This window comes from Centruroides sculpturatus, unplaced genomic scaffold, assembly GCF_000671375.1.
Source record: "Centruroides sculpturatus isolate CEXI.00-Female unplaced genomic scaffold, Cexi_2.0 scaffold110, whole genome shotgun sequence".
Taxonomy (NCBI): Eukaryota; Metazoa; Arthropoda; class Arachnida; order Scorpiones; family Buthidae; genus Centruroides; species Centruroides sculpturatus.
In genome coordinates this window covers 151,071-169,164 of record NW_019384339.1, presented here as the reverse complement: position 1 = coordinate 169,164, position 18,094 = coordinate 151,071, and the positions used below count along the sequence as shown (strand labels likewise).

Sequence of the window (18,094 nt, the reverse complement as noted above, 5' to 3'; positions counted from 1 at the left end):
TTAATATTTATCTTGTTGTCTATTTAAAATTATTAAATTCTAAAGTAATCTAATATCAGCATTTAGAATTTAATTTTAAAAAGATTTTGTTATTTAATTTCAATTTGTTGGACTGGGAGCTGGAGATCAAACAGCTCAAAAATAGTCCATGTTGTTAGATGTGGGATGCAAAGATATTGTAATGAATACTACCATGCAGCTTCCCTAGCATTTTATGCATATTTTTCACATTGCAGTCATGCAATGTTCTTCAAATAACTCTCCAACAACCATTTGCACATTGCCTACATGCAAATTTTATCTTTAGGAATGGTGTCATAGCTACATCTTTTTTATACAAGCAGTATGCTTCCATACAAAGGCAGGAAATGCTGCACATTATGCATAGCATTTTCAGCCTTCTTTTTGCACCATCTGTTTCTATAATATGTCATTTCCTAATAATTCTCATTAACTTTTTTCCTGTCTCTTATAGTTTGAGATAGAAAGATTAACTTTTAACTTTTTACCACTATCAGTCTCATCTGATGGTGCATGATCACTTTATCATATTAATAAATTACTTCCCCATTTGTACAAAAAAAAGGTGTACTTAAATGATTAATATAGATTTAAGACTTAAAGTAATTCACATTTTATCTGCATTTTTTTATTTCAAATATTTAAATTGAATTAAAAAGCCATTTTCTACACAATGTACCATAAAAGTAAAATGAACAAGAATGAGTTAAATCAATTTCAATTTCTACTTACTTGTCTAAGTAGAAATTAAAAGTGTTTATTATTCATAAAACAAATTTAAATAAAGTGTGTGTAATAATCAGTTCAAATGTAAGTTGCACAAAAAGCAAGAGATAATTGAAGTTGAGATGTATGTGTATGTGACTTTGGTGGTTTCTAAAAAATAGCAATGAATGTGTAAAGGATTCTTCACGAAGTTTAAAGTGACTGCAAGTTTAGAGAACAGAAAATCTGTTGGATAGAGTTATAATTGCAATTTAAAACCAACAGATATCTGATTCAACCATTTTCAGATAAACTCTAAAACAAACACAACCTATTGGTTATTCTTGGAAATTTATGGTAAGTGTTCAAGTTACGTTTAATGATTAAAAAAAAAAAAAAAGTAATTTTAAAAGCAAATCAAAGTGTATATAAATGAAACAATACTTACTTCTTAGCTTTATAAACAAAGGCACATCTCTTTCCAAGATAGTAATTTGTTTCCTTTCTAGTGACGACGCCTTCTATTTTTAAGAGTGCCGTATTTTCGTGCTGATTACGAAGACCACGTCTGTATCCGACAAAGACCGCTTTACAGTACAATCTGTTCAAAATAAATTCATGTCATTTAACACAGTACAGAACAATGTCAATTATTGAAAATAATATTGATATATAATTAAATTCCTATAAACTATGAAATATTAAATCAATCATCAAAATAAAAGAATCCAATTCATTTTGAGGGTTACGTAAAAAAGTAGAATTTAAGATAAGTTGGAACAAAAAACAAATTAAATGTTCTCTCATGTAATTAATCTCTACCACTAAAATTTAAAATACAGAAACTGCAGAACAAATTCCATTTGTTTTTTACACATTATTTTGCCAATAATATTGTCTAAAACGAAAGTGAATCCACAAATTAAATACATAATGAAAATAAGTTAAGCTTTCCTTTTGAATTAAGATATTTTAATTAGAACTGATTTTAATATAGGAGCTGCTCACAACTTATCATCATTTGCAAAAAGGAAAGGTACAGAATATAGTAGTAAAGTTCAAATAAAAAAAATATAATTAATTGAAAAATTAATGAACATTTAATATAATTTTTAATTTATAGTGACTTATTTTAATTGAATTAATTACTAATGTTATATTAAATGACATCCAAAACCAAATAATTCTTAAATTTGAGGGATTTAAATACAAACCTTAACATCTTCACTAGGAATGTCCCTTGTTATGTACCAAAACAATTTTATGTTTTGTTTATTATGTGTCAGAATCACGAAAGAAAATATATACAATGTAATGAATTCTTAGAAATGTACAATAAACAATAAAAAACACTTTTTTTTAAAAACAAAAATAAAATTTCCCAAGCAAAAAACACAGCAAACTTTTACAATGCAAACAAACAGTCAATACATGCAATGTTGCATGTAAACTGCTCCAGGGCATCACTGGCTATGTATGTGTTAAACAGCACAGTTAATTGTCATTTGAAACAAATGTATTCTCAAAAATCCTAAGATCTTGTCCTAGATTTTGAAGTATGAATAATATGCTATGCAAAAGTCCAAATCTAATTTTTGAGCACAGAATTACAAGAGAAATATACTGTTTTAAGCAATAAATTTTAAAATACACAAAATAGATTCCCATCTAAAACAGAAATTTGTAGCTATAAATGCAAAAGGTTGTATCAGAAAAAGTACTGTATTTTATAAATCTAGGAATAATGCAAAAAGTAAATTAAAATTTTTCATTCTTTTTATATATTTATATTTTAATTTTATAATCATATTTCTACAATCCCTGGAGTTTGAAAAAGACAAACCATTCTTGAACATAATAAAAACAAAGATAGAACCAAACTTCTAGACCTAAAGCAGTCTATCTAATCTTTGTATCTTTAATTAATTAAATTATGAAAATGATAATTAGATCTAATGATAATATAAACTGCTTTAATTTCTGTGTTAAAACAGTTAAAAATAACTTATTAAAAAATTGTTTTACAAATTCAACAGTTATAAATTATAAAATAAAAAACTCAACCCCTTGATATAACACTTTCAAGTTATCTGTTCTAAAGTTGTCCAGTTGAAGAACAGTGTTTGTAATAACATTTTCTTGAAGCCCACTTCAAATATACAGTGTATAAAGAAAAACATCACATCAGGCTATATCTTGTTCTGCTATGTATTAACTAAATACAAGTGTAGTGTGCTATTTGATGACACAGTTGTGAGGAACCCCTAGTCCCTTTTAGCTCCCAACTAATCTAAAATTGTAGATTCTGAAACAATAGATTCAAGTATGTAATTCCTTTAATTTAATAATCCAGAAGAAAAACAAATTTTTAAGAAATTTATACTGAAGTGGAGAAGGAAGTTCCCAAAAAGCATCTATGGCATCTATATATATAATTGAGATAAGTTGATGATAATAATTAGGTCAGAGCCCAAACATTATGAGTTGAAAGTTGAAATTTGGTACACAGTTAGGGTACATAATGAGAATGTACTATACATTAACCACTCAGCAGTGAGCAACAACTATAGGCATTAAGGGTGATCATGTGGCAGTGGTGAGGGATGACTATAGTCGTCAAATTCTTTTGGGGGTATCGCCAAAAACTAGCCTAAAACTACTGCAAAAAAATTTCACATAAAAAATGAATTATGTAACAATAAAAAAAGACTTTTCTTTACTAGACATAACTGTTTACAAAATCTTTTTCCGAAACAGTAATGAGAAAAAAACGTGTGGAAAAATACTTCAAAAATTTCCCATGTTTATTCTCCACTACTGACCATACCATACCTGACTAGGCCACTGTTGAAAGGTTAAGAAGAGATTTTTCAAAATTCTCCCTCCCACGGGAAGAGGGAGAGGGTTAATGATTAACCTGAAGAACTAAGCTTCTACTGTATTAGTTTAGATGCATTTTTGCAGGAAATCAAACATATTTTTAGACACATCTAAAAATTCTTTAATTAGCCTCTAAAGAGAAGGACCCAGTGAAAACAGGCAAGATCACCTGTAATCTAACAATCTTAATCTTCGCTATCATTACTTTTTGACCAATCAACACCACTCATCTGCTAGGTGACAGCATAAAGATGGTCTGACAAGATAAGCATTAGTGTGGATTGAGGTTCCTTTCCTACAGAAATAATTTCCAGATATTACCAACCAGTTCCAAAGTATGATTATCCTCGACTGTTTCATCTATATGGAGAATATTTTTTTTGTTGATTTTTTTCCTTTTTTACAGAAACTTAAGTACACATTGTTATTATATCAACTAATATAGCGCATGTACGTCTAGTACATACATGTACAGTATATATTTACCTGCCAGGTTTTACGGGTTCTTTGATTTTTGCTGCAGGTGTACTTTCTTCTGGTTGTTCTTTCTTCTCCTTTTTCTTCTCAACTTTAGCTTCTGCCATTTTTTAAGCCTTAAATTAAAGACAGTAATTATTACTTATGCTTCTTACATTTCAATTAACAATTTACAAAATTATATCAATTAAACAAAACACTACAGGATTTTTTTTAACATTATAGAATATAACAGAGAAAGTGCCACAGTCAGTCAAATTTTGACCTCTATGTTTTTTGCATTTATCACATTTTAAAATACCAATTCCAAAAACATTAAAAAAGGGAACAAAATTGTGTTTGCATGGAACTATTTTTGCTTTATATCTCAGGATCTCTAGATCAAACTGTCTGAAATTTGATATAGTCAAACCTCGGATTTTGAACGCCCTGCTTTTTGAACAAAATTTTGAATGCCACATTTACCATACAATAACTCGGCTGCTGAACGTACTACTTGGCAAGAGCTAGCCACAGATTAGAGAGAGACAGATGGTTAACTCCATATACTTCCTGCATTTTACCTTTGTCGCTTCATATAGTCAATAATAATAGTAAGTCGTTTCTAATTACAATAAAAAATACTATAGTATATTATGATCTATCACGTAATGTTGCCAAAGTTCAGCAAAAAGAATAAGTTATCAGGAAACACTTCAGAGATGAATAGTCACATGACCAAACAGCACCAACAGATGTCACGTGACAGCTTCATACGCGTCCACCATCCGATGTGCCGCTCAGCGACAAAAACAAGTTTAAGCAAGGAGTCTTCAAACGTTGCACACTCAGTAAGTATTCCTACAATTTTTTGTTTATAGCATATTTCGTATGGATTATTCCCAAAAAATTATACAAGTTTTGGAAATGTTCGAGTCAAATTAATCTGGAATTGATTAATTTTATGGTAGAAAACTTTCAAAAGCTGTACCCCCTAAACTGTACAAGTGCCACTAGCTTAACATTGTTTATAACAACTATCAAGTACAATTGCATTTGTTTACACCTGTAATTTAAAAACAAATCGTTAATGTATTCCATTGCCAGATTAAATAATGAAGTTACAAGTTCCCTTAGAAGTAACTTAAGTAATTTGTGTTTATATATGCCAGGGGTGGCCAACCTGCGGCTCTTCGAAGGATTATTTGTGGCTCTCGATAAATGTACTGTACCCGAGTTCCCTTTTCATTTTTGTGTTATTATATTTTAAAAAATTATTATCGTCCGTATGTGTTTCAAATGTCTTTTAAATTACTAACAACAAATATGAAAGACTAAGTGCAACGTTGTAACAAATTTCATTTCCGTCCAAGTTAAGAATGATATGACTCATCGAAAACTGCGCGAACGAACATAAACAGTGGCGTAATCGTCCGTTATCGACCGACTCCAGACCGATTTTGAATTTGTAAACCGTCATTGCAATGGACAGTTGACATTGTGCTCTGGAGGAAACAAGTTGTATCACTCTTGCTACGGATATATTTTGTAATTGGAATTTTTTGCATACCTTTAATTGCGGCTCGCGAAAAATTTTAATTTTGAAAAATGGCTCAGACTATCAAGGAGCTTGGCCACCCCTGATATATGCAAATATATACATACAGATTATAAATGCAGCTCTGTATGAGGTGTTTGGACCCCCTACACAACCAAATATCAAAGAAATATCTCCAATTTTGATTCTTGGCGAGATATTTGCCTCCAAACACACAGACCGTCAGTTCCTTTGACTTTTTTAGTCCTATGACCATGGTCTACCACTCTGTTATGGTCCCAATTGCCTCATTCACAGCTGCATTTGTACCGTATTATCACATGTTACATGAAAGTAAAATCTAGAATTTCCTTTCCAGCAACGATCTAAATCTAAATAATTCAAACAAATATCGATTATAAATCCAATCCTGAGAAAAATTAAACTTATTTTTATAACAACAAAGTAAAAGTTAAAGAAAGATTAAATCAAAACGATAAGACAATCGGAAGAAAGACACGTTTCATCATTGAATTAGTAATCTAACAACATCAGAAGGAATTTACACTTTTCCGATCAAAAAAACATGAATACGTTAACAATTTAATATCATAAAACGGTTTTGTTCTATATTATTGTTCAATTTAGCGATAAAGTATAAATTCCCGGATATTTTACATACCTAAATCGCCCGTCCTAAAATACTACAAAATGGCAGTTTCGTTCGATGAGCATTGTGGGTAACGAAAAATTGTAAATTCTTCCGAAAGTTTTATTCGCTCAAATATTTTGTTTGTAAGTTTTTAATATTTATAAAAATAATACGAATATTAAAAAATATTTAATAATAATTAATATGTAGTAAATTCGATTTTCATGAATTAATTTTCGTGTGCCCAGTTTATAGTTATTTATATTTATATCGTCATATTTTTATAATTTATTTGTCTGTATAAATCAATATTGTTATTATTGTAGCTTAAAACAAACAATTATAAATATTTCTACAAAATCCGTAATGAGGGATCCGTGTCTGGGTCAGGTCCGGATCATAATTATGGAGAGTCGAGCGCGATCACTACTGAGCACGTGTAATCTAGATTATAAACGGAATCTAGAAATATAATTTTGAAAACTCTTTTCAAATAAAAAATTATAAAATAAAAACAATTACAATTAGTTTCTTAATTTCAATATAAGATTATTTAGGGTTGCTTTCAGTTTGGGTTTCAGACGGGGGATGGCCGAGGCAGCCTGCCACTCTGGAGGACTCAGAATCGAATACGGGAAGATTGAAAAACTTCAGCAATTTTTTCATAAGTGATCTGTCCCCAGTGCCGTAACTAGGGCAGTACCAGCGGTGCCCTAGCACAGACCCTGGGGAGCGCAGAAATGACCTGGACCAAGTTTTGGGGCGTAGTTACAGAAGCTCGCACCAGGCTAGTTACGGCGCTGTCTGTCCCATAAACGTCGGGTCCAGAGATACAAATTTCGGCCCGAGAGTATATACTATATACCGCAAATCCTCCTGCAAATTCCGGCTATTTAAACTGCTAAATAGACAGCGTTTCCTATAGATACCGGGTGTTGTAAAATTCCTACGCGCAGCTTAAGAAATTTAAGAGTGGTTTTTTGTATGCTGTGGTAATTTTTCCAAGGAAATGCTTGAAAAAAGTTTTTACTATGACATGGTCGCAAGAATAGTATACTGTAAATAATACGTGAGTGGGAGCATCTTCCTGTATTTTCTCTTTTGAACTTTATCCTCGCCATTCCGGTTGGCAATTTATATTTAATAAATTAAGTTCAGTATGGGCCAGTCCATCATTTCCTCTCACCATCCAATCACCATTGGCTACGTGAATAAAACTCCTAAACAGTGGTAATTGGTAACGGTTTCGCGCCTCATCAATGGGCCATCGCGTGAAGTTTACCAGGTTTGCTAAATAGGGGTCAGATTCTCTTAGAAAGTCCTTCCAAGAGGAATCCTCCTTTGGCAGATTACTCACGAGTTGTATTACTTTATCTCATCAATTCATTCCAATTCCTCACTATCCAGCTACCCCATTGTGGGACTAGTCGAATCTCTGATTGGCTCGAGAAAAGGCCCTCTTTGTGCCCAGAGGGCGAAAAGTATAAAAACCAACCTTTGCAGATTGCTATTGTATTGCACTGTTTTATCCAATTAATCCAATCCATTTTGTCCTTTTCTCATGACCATCGTGATTCAGCCGGCTGGTGAGGGACGAGACTCATCATATCTGGTGTATATCTGAAATTGGAGCAGTCATCAAAGTAGTAGGCTGATGCCTAGGCTGTCCATACTAGCAGTATCTAAAAGTGTTAAATGAAAATTAGTCATTATTGCATTGTACACTGATTTAGTTTGAAAAAAAAAACTAGCTTAGCACTCCTTTTAGATGGATCAAAAAATTGCATTTTCTGGATGAAGGAAAATAAAAGTTCCTTGAAAATCACCTTACCAAAAAGAGCTCAATGATGCACTTTTTGCAAATTACCTCTTTACAGTAATTCGTAGACCCCTGACATTAAAGATATGCCTTTTGTTCTGCAAATATTTTCTGATATTTTATTCACATAACTAATAAGTAGGCTTAAAAACAAATTCGTATGCTATTAATTCCACTAAAAAACGTCCACATAGACAATGCCTAGATTTCTCCATCCCATTGTTTACAATGATGTACTTTTTGTGATCCCTCCCTCCTTAAACTGTATTCCTACACATAATTAATGGACGGCTTCTTACTTTAGATGAGCAATAAAAGCTGAAAGTTTTATATTCACAGATTCATGAAGTCCTTATGTTTATTTTTTGTAAGGTTTTGATACTTATAGTTTACTGTACTCCTGATGGGAGAAATATTCCTGTCAAAAACTGATAGCTGAGATGGTTAAGGTGTTGGCCTATCACTGTGAGCAGGGGCCGATACAGGGTGAGCAAGGTGAGTGGCTGCCCAAGGAAGCAGATTGTTAGAGATGGAGAAATTGGCCAAAGAAAATAAAAATAATAAAACATTCTTAATTTCAGATAATCGATTATTTCACTTTTTGGAATAATCAATTAATTAAATAATTAAATGTGTAAGGTCCGAGCCCTCAGATCTTTTGATTAAAATTACACTGTGCCTATATTTAAAAGGAGCGGCAAATAACTATCTTGCCTAGGGCAGCATAATTGCTAGGTTGCCCCTGGCTCTGGAAACATGATCTTACTTTAAGGCAGTACTGTACTTATTTGTTTTGTTTTACTGTATGTCCCATTAGAAATTTCAAGAGGATAGATGTTCACATCTTTTCAGCTGGGCCTCCTGCTGTATTTCTGGGAAGTGAAAGTAGTGTGACTGGTAAATATACTGTATTTACTGATTATTTGATAGAACAATGAAATTGATGATAAGTTACAAATAAATTATGTGAATGAATTTTAATGTTTTCAAGTGTTTTATATTATGTAGAACTCCTACATCATGAAAAAATGGAGTGAATTAAATCTTGTTGGGAGGACATTCTTTGTTAAATCATAGCAAGAAGTCTCATTGAATATACTTTGTGCTCTTTCCTGTTTGTGGATGATTATGAGCTCATACATTTGCAATGAACCATTCTTCCATACTAAACTCTATTAACAAGCAGAGACAGCTCTAGGATTTTTAAGTGTAGAAAACATTTATTTTTGAGGCCCATTAAAAAGTCTGTTCTGTTGCAATATCTCTTTCATTGGAGAAGATTGAAAGCAAAGAAAGTCTCTCTTGACACATTATTGATTGTAGATAGTTCTTGTATTTTAACTTTGAAAATGATCATTCTGCAGATGCAAGAAATACTGGGACAATTATATTTTCAATAATTATTAATTTGACGGTTTAACTACTAAAATACACTACCAAATTTTCAAGGCATCTGCAAGTGCAAGGCTCTAGAAGTCATGTTTTCATCTTTATGTAAACTCATCTCTGCTAACAACAGACAATGCAAAATTCATATTTAAGGCAATAAACATTTGTAATAATCATTTGGAATTACAAATGGACACACACAAAATAACAATTCTAAAGAAAATCATAAATAATATTAACAAAACAACAAACATCATTTTTAATACTCTATGGGGTCAGTGACACATTCAGAATTTAATGTTGGAGGAGCGGAATTGAACTGATAAGAAATTTTTAATGCCCAATAAAAATTCCCATCTTCTTATGTGACTGCTAATTCATTAGTAGTATAGAAATAGAAGACATGACACAATGTACTGTACATAGAAATATAAATTTTAATTAGGAAAAGATTTTTGGAGAAGTTTTTAGTTTTTTTTAATTTTTCTTTGGAGGATGCCAGGAGTCAGCCTTACCAGTGGGACACCCCTGTGGCACTGGAAAGGCTGACTATTCCACATAAAGAGAGGATAAGGCATTGAAGATATAATAATCTCTAGTAAAAATATTTGAAATTATGTGTTAACGGTACTTGATTTCAAACAATGCCAGATTTAGCTTCTAGCAGGCCCTAGACAAAATTTAAATTGGGGCCCCATTTAAATAAGTTGCATCTAAAGAAATCTTTAATAATGTCATTTAAAATTTTTATTAATAATAGAGAATACAAACACTAATGCAATAATAATAATTGCATAATAAATGAGCTTCTGGTATAACGAAAAACTTTTATTTATTTATATTTTTTTCTGGGTCCCTCCCTGATTTATGGCCCTAGTCATTTGTCTTGTTTGTCTATTGGTTAATCTGATACTGATTTCAAGTGATATGAAATGATATCAGTTGTTAGGACATGGACAATATGTGACTTGACATCAAGTGAAATCGCCTATTCTCATCTATTAAAACACGCTCTTCATTTGATTTTCAAACCTTTGACATCAATTAATATTAAGTGATATTATGTTGTAATTGACATTTCTTTACCTTCTGAGAACATTAGTGATATAACTCTGAAAATTGTCAGGTAATTGCTTTCATAGCTTTTGTTGAAACTTCAATCTTTCATCCCAATTCAACTATTTGAGTTAACCAATTGATTTTTTCTTTGTACTATAACACCTATCTTTTAATTAAAAAAATTATTCTCTAACAGGTTAGTTTTTCTTATCTTTCAAGTAATAAAGAATAATTTTTTAAATTTTAGTTATATTATTAAAGCGTTAAAATTTTATAAGTGTTGAAGATTTTGTGTGGAATAATGACAAGATAGATATTTTACTGTAAATGATTGAGTTATGTGCACTATGAGACTCCCAAAATTGACAGTTTTAGAATTTTGTCACTGATGTTCTCAGCAAGCAACTTGTTATCATCTATATCACTTAGCATCATGTCCAGAATCTTTTGTAAATATGTTTAAAAAATTTTATTGTTAAATATTTCTGATTTCTATGAAACTGTTTAATAACATTTTTGTTTTTCTTTAATTAATAGTAGAATAGTTACCAGTCACAATTACAATTATCAATTACATGAAATATGGTGAAATTCAATCAAGAATTATTTTATTCTCAAAGAACTTTTATTTGTTCCTAATGCAGACTTAATCTCATAGCCATTTGATAACACTTGTCATCATTTCAATATCATTTAAAATCAATCAGAAATCATTACAGAAATGATATCGAGTCTGAAATGACTTTTAGGCTGTTCCAAATGACATGAAATGCTATCACTTGTAATAAAGTGATATCATTTTGTCATTTTTAACAATTCAAAAATCATTTCAGATTTGATATCATTTGAAAATGGTAAAATGATATTTTTGTGAGGAAAATTTTTACAATAAACAAATACACATACTAAGATATTTCTACAAGAACAAAAAACATCTCAAGTATATAAAACTATAACTCAATCTACATCACACTAATCTGGATATAACACAGTACATAAAAAACACAGATACCATCAAACAGTATTGAGCCTGGAACAAGCTCCACAGAATACATCCTAAGAATTTTACTTTAGATTATGTAAACAAAACTGTGTCAAAACTCACATAGAAAGATTTTCAAGATATTAAGTTCTTCCATTTCTTTAGATGTAAATTCATGGTGATAAATTTACATCTGAAGACTTGGAAGAACTTAATATGATAATGGAGTATGGTCCTTGGATGGAACAAGCTATTAAAGTCATCAGGACAAAAACTGCAGATGTACAATCTCTGCAGTAAGTCCTAATTGAATTGATGTCCAGCCATTCTCCATGAAATCATCATCTTCAAGATGGATGACTAATGACTCTGGGTTGTCTGAAACTGATGATCCTTCTGATGTATCATCAAAAGCACAAGAGTAGCCTGTCACTGTAGCATGCTGTTTATGCACCTGTAATCATCCAGTAACATGTTCGTCATCATCATCAAGAAAATGCCCAAAGAGGAAGAATGAGCACAATACTTGTATGGATGGAAGGAAAGAGAGGAAGTATTAAAATTTTTGTAATTATTTCTTCATTTAAGTATCATGTTATTTATTGTTAAAATAGTACTTATTTGTCTTATTTACATTTTTAAAAATTTATGATAGATATGTTTGTATAGGAAATACTTAATAGTTAATGGAGTTTGCTATTTTACATAAATTTTTCTCTAATGTAAGGAGTTTAGGATTGTATTGGTTGCATATTGTGGAGACCTTGCTGCCAGTGAACAATAATCAAAATCTTTCTATTTTACACAGACATAAGATACTTCTTACCTTTGACTACAATTATTGTCTGCACTAGTAGTTTTTCCACAGTATTATCAAATTTTAACCCAATTATGAAGACATAAGTTAAAAAGAGCCATTCATTAATTATATGTACAGTTTAAGAGGGAAATGTTATGAAAAATACATCATTGAACATGATTGGGAGAATGGGAATCAAAGCATTGTCTACATGGACTTTTTAGTGGTGTTAGTATCACTACTAAAAAGCCAGGGACCAATTTGAAAGTGAGAGGAGGAGGATTTGAACTAATCCAAATGTTGCATTTTGGGATAGAATCCTTTAAAAACCTGTCTCTCCAAGGACACAGTGTCTTTTCTGAGGTCTTTTCCTCTCAAGAAGATTCATGGTTCTCTTCCACCAAAAAGAGCCAATGTCTTTGGAGGTTTTTTCCCCACCAAAAATTCCATTTTTTCCCTAAGTTTGCCGTTTCTTGAGATCTGAGCATTGGTCTCTTCTGAAGATGATCTTCACTCCAAGAAGATCCAACATCTTTTTTCACCAAAAAGATCTGTTGTAATTTCCCTCTGAGATCTGTCAATTTGCTTCAAAGAGCAACAGCTTCATCAGGGCTCAACACAATGCTTGAGTATCCGAACCACTTGCTGACATGTTCAATTTCCAACCATCTTTCGACAATTCAGGAATGAAACCAGTGGAACACTGCAGCCAGCATCCAAACCTATGTGCTAATGGAACATTCTGATTAAACTTTGCTATCCAAATTGAATCAGATTGAGAATTACTTGTTATTTTTTTTCTTTCTTTGTTTTAATAAAACAGGCATCAGCAACCTCACATTTCTAATATTTTTTTAAATATTAAGTACTCCATAAAGTAGTAGAAGTATGATAAGTAGACTTTAATATAATTGGAGTAGTGTAATAATAGATAATTTGTTTGCCTATGATGATTGTAAAACATGATACATAATTTTGAAAAATTAATATCCAACATATTTTAATTGCTGCTTATGATAAACAAGCAATTATTTATTGACATTGTCACAATGCTGGGCTGCAATTTTAATCATATGTTTAATTTATTTAATTAAAACTATATGTTCTCCACCTCAAATTAGTAATGTCTTGCCCCTGTACATCATACTTTCCTGCTAGTAGTAGTCGTGCCATTCATCTATAGCTTTTTTCAAGGGAAAATTTTTGAATTAAAATAATGCAACTTCTGGTTTCTACTGAAAGTTCATATATACTTAGTTGGAGCCTCTGATCCCTAATATTTCTATATCTGGTCTTGGCTTTCATCTAATTCTGTTCTTGAAATTAAGGAAGGACTGGCAGACGACAGTGGAAATTTATAGGTTTACAATTATTTCAAATTGCATCCCAATCATTATAAATTGTATTATATATATACAAACATTCTTCTTAATAAATAGGAAGATCATAACCTGCAGATCAAACACTTCAAAACAGTCACATAGCAAAATCTAATGAATTAAGCATGATACCTTTAACAATGAGTAAGATTGGAGAAACATTAACATTTTCTATCCAGTTAATGAGCCATCATAAGTGGAGTATCATTGTTGAATAGGAAAGATGGGACAGAGGAAACAAGCAAAACAGACTATGAGAATTATAAATTTTACATTCTTCTACAAAACTGGTGAACTGAAAATAATAGAAAACATACCTTCTTTTTTTATCCAGCAAAGAAATTTAATAATTTAAGGGGTTAATAACCAAATTATATAAATGAAATATTAGGCAATCTGAATTTATGACTATTATTTCAAGTAATAAATAAAGAAAAGTCTTCAAGATTAAAAGTATTATAGATATCTGTGAAGATAAAAAGCTAAATTTGATTAATGCTTAAAATCTATTCATTTATTTGATATTTGGACAAGGATCAGGAAATGATTTGTATCAAATCAGACAAATTATACTGTATCTAATTGATCAAAATAGTCCCTTTATGAAAGATTTATATATTTAAAGCAAATTATACTAGACAATTTTGAATTAATGATATAGTAAAAAAATTTTAAAAAGTCACTTTGCATAAATTGCAGAACTTTGATAAAAAACTTAATACTAGATGAAAGGTATAATATTCATTGATTCATTGAAAAAACATAAAACTATACTGTTTTTAATTCTAATAAAAAATAATAATAAATTAATTTTATTCTTTGTTTTAGAAATGCTAATGAGGAAGATCAAAGCGGACTTTAAATAAAATAACAAAAAAGGAAAATGAAATGATAACAGAGAGGAATGGAAAAGAAGATTCATAAAAATAAATCCAATTAAATTCGACAAAGATAGAACAATTATGATCTAAGGAAAGAAAAGTAAATTATATAAACTGTTTGGTATAAGTTTAATATTGTTCAGAGCAATGATTAGAAAGAGGAATCTCACAGTAAAGATGATTTGATATTATGCAGAAGTATTTGAGAAGAATAGGAAGGAATCAGAGATGGAGAATGAGGATCACAGATAGGAGAAAATGGGGAAAAGTAGATGACACTCTATCCAAGAGCTGCAGTACCAAGAAGTAAGTAATCTTATGTAAAGGTTCCTTCTCACCAGGTACTGGTTCAATATATATAAAAATCAATTCACAATAAACCTTTGACCAGTAAAATATTTATTTGAAAAACAAACGTTTTTGACCGTATTCTTCGGCCTTCTTCAGGTTAAACGTTTCGAGATTCGAAAAGCTGTTGTGCTTACAGATTTAAAAGTTTTGGAACATATTCAACTCATTATGAGCATGCGTATCAAGCATTGCATAAACAAAATATATTTAAACAATCTTATCTAAACAATCTTATTTTACACACACATGAAATGTTAGAAACACCTTAATTAGAGTTGTGGGGGGCCTTCCCCTTCAATGACAAATCTCCAAGCTGTAGAAATATTACTCGCATCTTTATAGTTGATACAGTTATTTCGTAACCCCTCTTTATATATTTCCATGGTTTCTAGTGTTCTTATGTGTTCCCTTCTGTGTGAAAGTTTAATGATTCGTGCGTTATGTAATTCGGCACTTATGCCCGGGGTCAAAGCATAAGTAGATAGGGCAGTGGTGCATCTGTTATGCTCAATGTCATATTTGTGTTCACGTATACGCTTATATAGAGAGCATATCGAGGAGCCAATATATAACAGGTCTCCTTGAAATCTATGGTCCCTTAGTGGGACAGAATATACCCCTGGAGCAGATCTCTTGTCTATGTCGTCTTTGCAGTTGCGCATAATGTCATAAATAGTACTACGCCTCCTATATTAAGTAAATAAAGAAAACAATGATTTATATTTATAAATTGATATAACTAGTATTTCAATAGAATTAATATGAATTTACAAACTAAAGAATCATGTTTTAATAGTATACAATTTATCATCATTTGAGGTGATAACAACTGCAATTATTATTATTTGAGGTTATAATGTAACTAACATTAAATTTTGATCATCACAAGTGCAATATGATAATATGTAATTTATGATATTTTATATATCAAACAGAAGATATGAGACATACATAACAAATTAAAATTGATCCATAAGTTTTGTTTTATTCATGTGTGTAATGCAAAGCAAAGCGCACTTGTAACATATAATTATACAATATGCAATGTAATTAATACATTTAGGTACTTTATATCTATTAAAACACTCATAAATACTGTACTTCCATCCTTTTCATGTCATAAAAAATAATAATTGTGATAAAATATTTATCATTGAAAATAACTAGCTTTGATATTTCTATAGTAAATCCAATTTATGCAAAGTCATTGCAGCAACTGTTCCATCATCGTTGTGCCTAATATGATTAAACATTATACATTTTATATGTAAGACTGACTCAACATGATTATAGAATACATAAATGCTGCAGGTTCCAAGCACTAAAAGCCCTAAAGTTATCTAAACTTGCAGACTTTACATCAAAATATGATTAGATAATGAACACAGCTCTAATTTCTTAAAACAATAACAAAAAGTTGCTATATTGAGATAAAGCAGATTTTCATTATTCGAATATAATTATTCTTTTTAGTAGCACAATTATATTTTTCTTAATTATTTTTGTTTGATAACATCATTGCTTGCAAACAAAGTGTATAATTTCAAGTATACCAGTTGCATATGCTTATTTGGTACATATAAATATGGCCATTGTTAATAATGTAAGCAATACACCTTTAACAGTGTGTAAGGTTGGAGAAACACTAATGCTTTCAATCTAGTTAATGATCCATCTATACAATGTTTTGAAGATAGCCCATTTATTGGGTCGAAAACATTAGTGTTTCTCAAACCTTACCCATTGTTAAAGGTGTATTGCTTACTTTGTTAGTAATCTACAGTGATTATTTCTACTTTATAAGGAAACGTTGACCATGGTTCAGAATGTAGAGTGAGAGGAACAGAGGCAATAGTTATCGGCCTAATCCCAACAAATTTATATAGTAATTTGCTTTAAAATATGTAATATTTAGGCTATTTTATTAATCAAATCCTATATCATTTCCATGGTATTGTCCTTTTACACAGACTTTGCCAGGTCTGTGTAAAAGGACAATATCATAGAAAACCTAAATAATTTTATTAAGTTTTTATTTAAAATTAAAATATTTAATTTGATATATACAATCTTCTTTTTATTATAAATTACTTTATGCATGCATTTAATTTAGATAGAATCATTCTTGTTTTTATTTATTTATTATTTATATAAATAATTTATGATGATTTCAATATAATTGATTTTATGTACCAAGATAGAATTGCTTTATTACTGAAGAACTCAGCATACAGCTATGTCTCAGACAAGTAAGTAAATGATTATGGCAATATATCATTTATAATGATGAATCAATGGGAATGCACAATCACCAAATTAGAGTGTACAGGACAGTGGCGTAGCTAGGGGGTGCGGTAGGTGCGGTCTGCACTGGGCCCCTGGAAAGCAATAGGTCCATGGGGTCCCAAAATCATAAGGAAAAAAAGAACCAAAAAATTTTTCATGGCAATCAGAACAAAGCAAAATTTGGCATTTGGCTGCTCGAGCTGCTGGGGGCCCCTATTACACAGGAAAATATCAACTCAATTCTAATCTAGTTATACACTATATAAACCACTACACAAAAATGTTTTAGCCTGTTTACAGGGGCCCACAAATCTGATTTTGAACCGGGCCCGGAGAACCCTAGCTACGCCACTGATACAGGATCACTGTTGCTAGGTGCTTCAGCACACCTTTACTGCTGAGTGACATATTATCCCCATCCATCTGCCTTCTCATATGATAGTCAGTCACTTCTAATATGTGAGGGATGTCGACAGCAAGGCAATACATTCAGAAAATTCTGACCCACATATTATCTTTCATTTGCAGCAATGCTCAGCTATTTCCCAGGAGTGCTTTTATCATATTGCCATAAGACAATATGATGAAAACACTCCTAGCTGCCCAATTTTGATTTGTCACCCGTAGAACCAGATGGGACACACCAGCTTCAGTCATCTACAAATGTAAAGGATCTGGAATGTGGCAGATGCAACATCCTTGGAGAAATCTATTGCAGAAGAGCATGCAGTCCTGTATGCCTCCATGCCCAACTGTAAAACTATATATATCCAGACAAGAAGAGGTCTTATAAGTACTAAAGTTCTTTTAAATTTTACAGTTGTTTCACAGGAAACTGTCCCTTGGCATAATATTGTAAATTATACAAGTAATTTATAATCTTCTCAAGTAAATATAG

General features: G+C 31.1%; 1 protein-coding gene across 1 annotated transcript in view; it reads right to left on the bottom strand.

Moving 5' to 3' along the window:
• The window catches only part of LOC111633244 (60S ribosomal protein L35a-like), a 19,666-nt gene extending 13,238 nt beyond the window's left edge, over positions 1–6,428 (bottom strand). Inside the window, exons 1-3 of the mRNA XM_023377783.1 lie at positions 6,282–6,428; positions 4,093–4,199; positions 1,175–1,327 (exon numbers count right to left, since the gene is read on the bottom strand). Of these exons, the coding sequence (XP_023233551.1) occupies positions 1,175–1,327; positions 4,093–4,190 (251 nt within the window). The 5' untranslated portion in view covers positions 4,191–4,199; positions 6,282–6,428. The remainder of the gene's footprint in view (positions 1–1,174; positions 1,328–4,092; positions 4,200–6,281) is intronic.
• Between the last annotated feature and the right edge of the window lie 11,666 nt (positions 6,429–18,094).